The 8,154-nt window shown below is 51.5% G+C and overlaps 1 protein-coding gene across 1 annotated transcript in view; it reads right to left on the bottom strand.

Annotated features, from left to right (window-relative positions):
* Positions 1 to 244: 244 nt before the first annotated feature.
* The window catches only part of GALM (galactose mutarotase), a 61,487-nt gene continuing 53,577 nt past the window's right edge, over positions 245 to 8,154 (bottom strand). Inside the window, exons 5-7 of the mRNA XM_062209293.1 lie at positions 4,370 to 4,511; positions 2,049 to 2,223; positions 245 to 1,536 (exon numbers count right to left, since the gene is read on the bottom strand). Coding sequence (XP_062065277.1) covers positions 1,459 to 1,536; positions 2,049 to 2,223; positions 4,370 to 4,511 — 395 coding nt within the window. The 3' untranslated portion in view covers positions 245 to 1,458. The remainder of the gene's footprint in view (positions 1,537 to 2,048; positions 2,224 to 4,369; positions 4,512 to 8,154) is intronic.

The following is an 8,154-nucleotide window of genomic DNA, read 5'->3' as shown; positions in this document are numbered from 1 at the left end:
AAAGCTCCAGCAGAGGGCTGTAGTACTCAGGGGATCCATACTGAAATGGATTAAAAAGACACGGTACCTTTGCTTTATTACTTGTTTGCAAAGAAAGAGGAAGCATGGAGAAGCTCAACAGGCTGCCCCTGGGCCCCGTTCCTCTAGGTAGGAAACGCTGGGCTCCTCGGTACAGGACTCGGCAGGCCCATGTCCTTGGCCGTTTCCTGAAGGCCCATGGAAGGTGAGTGAAGGAGCTGCAGTCTTCAGAAGAGGCAGATTTGGGTTTTATTTCAACTGAGTAGAGTAGATAACAGGTACAAGATATATTTCTGCAAAAACCACCACCCCAAACACATCACGTATAAAAGTGAATCTGGGAAGAAAAGCTGGCTCCAACGGAGCAGGGCTCACACCCCTCCTTGCCCCTCAGCGACCCTGGGTGTGCTCTCGCAGACTCAGGTGCAAGGCAAAGCAGGAGACTTGAGTTTGCATGACCTGAACTCAAGTCCTGGCTACAAGTTTTAGTAGCTTGTGGTGGGGAGGTCACTCTGTCTCTCAGCTGAGCTCCCTCTCTGGTCAGTCAGGTGCTGCCTCCCAGAGGCACAGAGGCCCAATTGTTGGCATACTGAATGAGCTGGTATGACTTTGGAAAACTCTTGTGCTGCAGCAGAATAATGTGGTAGGGACTAGAGGGGGGAAGAAATAGAAAAGTTAGGAGAGGCTGGCGCCGCGGCTCACTAGGCTAATCCTCCGCCTTGCGGCGCCGGCACACCAGGTTCTAGTCCCGGTCGGGGCACCGATCCTGTCCCGGTTGCCCCTCTTCCAGGCCAGCTCTCTGCTGTGGCCTGGGAGTGCAGTGGAGGATGGCCCAAGTCCTTGGGCGCTGCACCCCATGGGAGACCAGGAGAAGCACCTGGCTCCTGCCATCGGATCAGCGCAGTGTGCCGGCCGCAGTGGCCATTGGAGGGTGAACCAACGGCAAAAAGGAAGACCTTCCTCTCTGTCTCTCTCTCTCTCACTATCCACTCTGCCTGTCAAAAATAAAAAAAAAAAAAAAAGAAAGAAAGAAAGAATAAAAAAGAAAAAAAGAAAAGTTAGGAGAGCAGCATCAAAGACAGGAAGGGCGGGGAGCAGGAAAGAACAGGGTAGGGTAGAGAGGCGGAAGCAACAACAGCACAAGAGTCTGGGCACTGCTTCTGGACAGGAGTCAGGGCTTAGATGACACGGATGGCTGAGCTGACTTGCCCACAGAACTGCACAGAGAAGAGAGCTGATCGTTAGCCATGGCCTGGAGCCAGTCTTGGAAAAGGAAATCAACACTCAGCCTGATTATCACGACAGCTACCATCTGTATGATTTTAAAACACACAGGATCACTTTGAAAGCCTCTAACTCCTCATCCCATCTTGGGACAGGAGACAGGCTGCTGTGGGGACTCCCGGCCTCCAGTCTCCAGGGTCCTATCTTCACACTTCCTTAAGCCACAGAAAACTTGAACCAGGTGGTGTGGTTGTATTCCTCGCCGGGCCTCAGCAGCACAGGAGGGAAGTGGGGCTGTGAAGGGGAAAACAACCCAGGTTACATCATTAGTCACTCGGGGTGTGCTTCTGGGGAACCCGGCCAGTGCAGCTTTGCAATGAGGTAAATAACTCGAGCCAGAATGAAAATCTACTACTTCGCTCAGCACACGCGCTGAAGGCAGCAGAGTGTTGTAAAGTGCAAGGTTCTTCTAGTGGGTTGGCACTGACAGCTGGAAATGAAGGTTACAAAGCAACAAATAGGAAGGAAAGATGTGGAAGATGTGCCTCGGAGCACGGATGCAAAAATGCACAGGCATTAATAGGGAGGAACACTAAACGGATTCGAGCCTTTGCGGGTACAACACTCGAGCTCTTTTGAAACACGAAAGTGTCATGTCAGTGACTTGGCTACGGGTTTTCTGTGTTTATCATGACTTGGGGAAGAGAACCAGCATAGACTTCTGACTCATATAGACTGACCTCTGTCATGTAGTGTGACCTTGACCAAAACACCACTCTGACAAGCCAGCCTGTGGCTTTATTTACCTGGTTGACTGCGTTAGGCCAGTTCTGGGTCTCCAGGCAGAAACCAGAGTGCTTGGGATAGACCGCTCCGCCCTTGCCCTTCAGCGTGCCATCCAGGAAGTTGGCCGTGTAAAACTGGACCCCAGGCTGAGTGGTGTACACTTCTAGTACCCGCCCACTTCCAGCGTGCTGCACCCTGGGGATAAAGACAAACCACGCATGAGTGCAGGGCACAAATGCAGGCGGGGAGGGACAGGAGCTGGGAAGCAGCTTGGAGACGTGAGTCAGACCTGGCCGCAGAGCAGGGCCAGGATGTATGCTGGACATAAAAGGAGGAGGAGCACAGTGGAAAATTCTCCAAGCTTCGTGGGCCAGGCAGTGTTTTTTTTGTTGTTGTTGTTGTTTATTTGAAAAGCAGAGTTATAAAGTGAATGAGAGAGAGGGAAAGAGAGAGAGAGAGAGAGAGAGAGAGAGAGAGAGAGAGAGAGAGAGAGAGCACGTCTATCTGTTGGGTCACTCCCCAATGGCCACAACAACCAGGGCTGGGTAAGGCTGAAGCCAGAAGCCTGGGACTCCACCTAAGTCTCCCATTTGGGTGCAGGGACCCAAGCACTTGGTCCAGCCTCCTCTGCCTTCTCAGGTGCATTAGATGGGAGCTGGATTGGAAGAGGAACAGCTGGGACTCACACCAGCTCATACGGGATGCTGGTGTCACAGGTGGCAGCTTAACCCACTGCACCACAACACCAGCCCCCAAAGACGGGTGATGCTGAGGACCTCCACTAGTGCCCCTTGACTTGGGGGGTGGGGAAGGGCAAAACAGACTCAGCCCAGGAAGCTGGGGAAAAGAGGGGTCCAGCAGCAGTCTGGAGAGAGGCAGTCTTAGGGTCCTGGAGGGGCTGAGTTTCTTTTTCATAGATGGTTGGAGCTCTCAGTGTGGCCTGATGGGACAACCACCCATGTCTTATGAGCAAGAAGAGATGTGGTTTAAAACTCCCAACTGTTCCCCTTCCTTGAGCAGCTGTTTGTCCATCGGCTCTCCCTCAGAGCAGTCCAGCTGTGGGTTCCCACTGGATCCACTGTTTCCTTTGTGTACCACCAGAGGTGGTACCCACCTCTCCAGAGGTGTTCCCACCTGGCTGTGCACCCGGTGTCAATGGGATACAGGGGACCGGCGCTGTGACCTAGTGGATAAAGCCGCCGCCTGCAGTGCTGGCATCCCATATAGGCACCCGTTCAAGTCCTGGCTGCTCTACTTCTGATACAGCTCTCTGCCATGGCCTGGGAAAGCAATAGAAGATGGCCCAAGTCCTGGGACCCCTGCACCTACATGGTAGACCTTGAGGAAGCTTCTGGCTCCTGGCTTAGGATTGGCACATCTCTGGCCGTTGTGGCCATTTGGGGCGTGAACCAGCAGATGGAAGACCTCTCTCTCTCTCACTGCCTCTCTGTAACTCTGCCTTTCAAATAAATCTTAAAAAAAAAAAAAATGAGTTATAGTTCAAGAAAGGCCTGGACATGACAGTCTTGGTGAGAGGCAAAACACCCATGAACTAGTTAACACACCCCCACCCCATGTTGTCCACCAAGAGGTTCAGGGAAAAGAGGCGAGGGAAGAGGAGGCCAGGATTTGCTCTAGAGGGAAGAAGTCAGGAGGGCCTTGTGGGGGTTGGGGCAGTGGGGGAGAGAAATGGGAAGGAGCGGCATGGAGGAGAAAGGTGACTGGGGTTATGGGACACAGCCAGGCCTTGTGCGGGGGCTCTGAGGTGGAGAAGGTTTGGAGGTTCTTTCTCCAGCGGAGTTTCAATCTTCCGCTGTATTTAAAATCCATTCATCCTACCAGCATGTGATGATTGTTAGTGTCAAGCATGGGATTAGCTGTCAGGATAGAGCCAAGGGTTCCCAAAGATGAAACGGCACAAGCACGGAGAGACAGCGTGACAGGAGCATCGCGCAGACTGAGGCCGGAGGTGGTGACAGCTGCAGGAGAACCATGGCCTTCCCGACTTGCCACGGGAGCAGGCAGGACACAAATCACCAACGGAGAAAGGAGGGAGAGTTCTGGAAGTTCTGGGAAGGAAGAGGTGACTTTAGGCAGGGAGAGTTAGGGCTTCTACCAGCAATGGGCTTTCAGGGCTCGCAGAGATTAGGAGAGAGGACGAGGAGTAGGGGGCACGGGGATAATGGAAGGGGATAAGGGGCTGATTGGCATGGGAGCTTTGAAAAGACATGGAACGTGGTATTTGGGCCCCGTAGCATAGTAAAGAAGCATAGAGAAGTTCCTTAAGTAGAAGCTGGTGTCTCCTCTTCCCTACCGCGGTAGTAAGTGAAAAGTTCCCCACCTTGCACAAAAATGTTTTTCTTTGGATCCCTTCAGACAGAAATTGTGGTCAAAACCATTGATATGGAACTGCTGCAGGTGTTTCCCGAGCTCCACTGGCTTCCTTAGGTCGAATGCAGTTCCTTGGACCGGGGCAACTTCTCCTGGTGGGAAGAAGCAGAGACCAGAGGTGGCGACTGCCCAGACCAGTGAGCACCTGCAGCATCCCAAGGACCTTACCCTGCCCCCTTGGCAAAGGAGACGGGAGCCTGGATTCTAGGAAGGAGAACGAACTACTGGATTCCTTAATTAGAAGGTGCTGTGGACTGCAAACATGCGGTGGCCATAACATTCAGAGGCCATCAAGTGTGAAAACATATAAAAGACAAGGCAGCACACGACTTCCATCAAAGGGTGACGTCGTGCCAATCATTCAGTCAGTCTCCTTCCTGACCTTCCTTGCCTCCATGCTGAATTATCTCAAAGCTCAGAACCAAGCACTAGCACCAGGCACGGCTAAGCAGTCACTAAGAAAGTCCCGAGATGAGTGATTCTCGAATCATCGGGGGCCCTTGTTAGCCAATGACAACCACCCTGCCCCAAGCAGCTCCCCATCAGCCTGGGGACACACTCCAGACCACAGTGGGAGCTGTTACAAAGAACCCAGGAACAAGTGGCTTAAGTGGCAAACAGGGCTGTATGAGCACTCTGCCTGTGCCCGTGTAGACTCAGTATTGCAGGGAAGCGGTGTGTCTCCCGGAGTGATTCCTGGGGGAACTGTAGATTGGCAAGCACTGCTCCTGTGAGCAAGTCAGATTCGTCAAGCTTACGTGTACTATATTTTTCCTTGTCAAGGTGGCCATCCAGGAACCACCCTACAGTGGTGTGCAGGGGAGGTCAGTCCTGAGGAGGACACTGCACTTTGGTGACCTTCAACTCTTAAAGGGGAACCCATAGGAGGAACCCGGACAGGAGTCCAGTCTTGGTCATTACACAACCAATGTCTAGTTGAGAACATCCCTTCGGGGCCAGCGCTGTGGTGTCATACCAGGTAAAGCTTCTGCCTGCAATGCCACCATCCCATATGGGTACCAGTTCAAGACCAGGCTGCTCCACTTCTGCTCCCTGTTAATACATCTGGGATAGCAGTGGAAGATGCTCAAGTCCTTGGGCCCCTGCACCCATGTGGGAGACCCAGATGAAGCTCCAGAATCCTGGCTTTGGCCTGTTCCAGCCCTGGCTGTTCTGGCCATTTGAGGAGTGAACCAGTCGATGGATGATATCTGTCTCTCTGTCTATACCTCTCTCTCTCTGTAACTCTGCCTTTCAAATAAACAAATAAATCTTAAAAAAAAAAAAAAATCCCTTCGTGATGTAAAGAACTCAAGGATGGGGCCTGGCGATGTGGCGCAGTGATCTAAGCTGCTGCCTGAAATGCCTGTATCCAATATTGGAGCACTGGTTCGAGTCCCAGCTGCTCCACTTCTAATCCAGCTCCCTGCTAATGCACCTGGGAAGGCAGCAGAGGATGACCCAAGTCCTTGGGCCCCTGCTGCCCATGTGGGAGATCCAGATGGAGTTCTGACTGTTGTGGCCATTTGAGGAATGAACCAGCAGATAAAAGATCTCTCTCTCTCTCTTTCTATCACTCTGCCTTTCAAATACAGAATCTTCAACAAAACAAAAAGAAATAAACAAAATTCAATGATGTCAAGAGCGGAAGGGTTCTCAGAGCTTGTCTGGTCCAGATAGCTCCTGTAATAGATAAGGGAGCTGAGGCTCACTTAACTTGCTATCATTAATCAACAACCTATGATTTTCCTTTACTGTATTTCATCCATCAAAGACACTTTTTAAAAAAAGATTTATTTATTTTGAAAGTCAGAATTACAGAGAGAGGGAGAGATTTTCCATCTTCTGGTTCACTCCCCAGATGACCATGCTGAGCCAGGCTGAAGCCAGGAGCCAGGAGCTTCATTCGTCCAGGTCTCCCATGTGGGTGGCAGGAGCCCAGACATTGGGCCATCTTCTGCTGCTCTTCCCAGCCCATTAGCAGGATGCCTGTGTCCCAGGCACTGGCTTTACCTGCTTTACCTTTACTGGCTTTACTACAACAATGGCCCAAAGACACTGTTATTTTCACATTTTAAAATCTCTGGGGGCTAGCGCTGTGGCACAGTGGGTTAACGCCCTGGCCTGAAGTGCCGGCATCCCATATGGGCACTGGTTTGAGACCCAGCTGCTCCACTTCTGATCCAGCTCTCTGCTATGGCCTGGAAAAGCAGCAGAAGATGGCCCAAGTCCTTGGGCCCTGCACCCATGTGGGAGGCCCAGAAGAAGCTCCTGGTTCCTGGCTTCGGATCGGTGCAGCTCTAGCCGTTGCGGCCAACTGGAGAGTGAACAAAGAAATGGAAGACCTCTCTCTCTCTCTCTCTCTCTGCCTCTCCTCTCTCTGTGTAATTCTGACTTTCAAGTAAATAAATAAACCTTAAAAAAAATCTCTGAAGTTATCCCATGGTTTGACTGGCATAGCTTTTTCTTTCTTCGTGGTACACACAATAATGGTGAACTTTATAATTGCTGGCACCTTAGAGTTGATAAAATGGGTAAAAATAGCTTGCCATCTTTTCTGTTTTAATAAAAACCAGTTAAAAAAAAAAGTACAGGGCTTTGAGGGCGAAAAAGAGGAATGGGGCTGACTGTGTGGATCCTCTCAACAGGAGGCCCGGGGAAGGGCTGGTCTCGGCAGAGTCCTCCTGTGTCATTTGCCAAAAGGCTGTGACGTGGGCTGACGGTCCACCGGAATGGAGCCGCTCTCCTTTCTCACCTTTCATTCTCTTCCTTTCAGTTCTGTTCTTCCCCAGACCCCGGGATGAGCTATTTCAGAGGACACAAATTTCTTAAATTGAGCTCTTAAGAAAGCCTAGACAATGTGAGAAAGGCTGCAGCGCACACCAGTGGGTTACTGGTTTTTTTTTTTTTCTTTTGGAATTTTTAAATGAAAGGCAGAGAGACACAGACAGACAGATAGAGGGCTCCCATCCTCTGGTTAACTCTGCAAATGCTAGCAACAGCCAGGCAGGGCTGGGCCGGGATGAAGCCAGGAAGAACTCAGCTTACGTCTTCCACAGGGATGGCAGGGATGCAACCACTGGAGCCATCGCCTGTTGCCTCCCAGGGCGGCACCAGCAGCAAGTTGCAACCAGGAGCAGAGCCAGGACTGGAACCCAGCACTCCCAATATGGGGCACGGCCCATCCCAAGTGGCATCCCAACTGCTGTGCCAAGTGCCTATAGCAGACCTCTCCTCAAAAGTGTGCTGGTGCCAGAGCAGTGAACATTTATTAAACACTTACTGTATGCCAGGGATTCTGATACCCAGGGAGACTACAAGGAGGCTGGAGAAGGAACCAGATGGAGGAACAGCTCACAGGCACTGAGTGTGGAGGGCACTCCAGCAGGGACAGCCACAGGGAGGAGACCAGCAGTGTGGCCGTGCTGGCTGAGGGGGGAGATGTCATGGATGACAGTGTAGTGGTCGAGTGAGGAGCTATCACTTTAGACTGAATTCGTGAGGGAAGCTGAAGGAGATTCCATGTGGAGGTCACAGTTGGAGGACACAGTGATAGGATGTATGCGTGCAAGTTGTGTGTGTGTGTGTGTGTGTGCGTAGAAAGAAACGTGGAATGCCTACATGAGTAAGGAAGGAGGTTAAAATTAGGTTATGGAGGGGCCAGCACTGTGGCATAATTAGGTTAAACATCCATCTGTAACGCCAGCATCCCATATGGGCGCTGGTTCAAGTCCT

The sequence above is a fragment of the Lepus europaeus genome, chromosome 13 (assembly GCF_033115175.1).
Source record: "Lepus europaeus isolate LE1 chromosome 13, mLepTim1.pri, whole genome shotgun sequence".
Lineage (NCBI taxonomy): Eukaryota > Metazoa > Chordata > Mammalia > Lagomorpha > Leporidae > Lepus > Lepus europaeus.
This window is presented reverse-complemented; position numbering and strand designations above follow the sequence as displayed.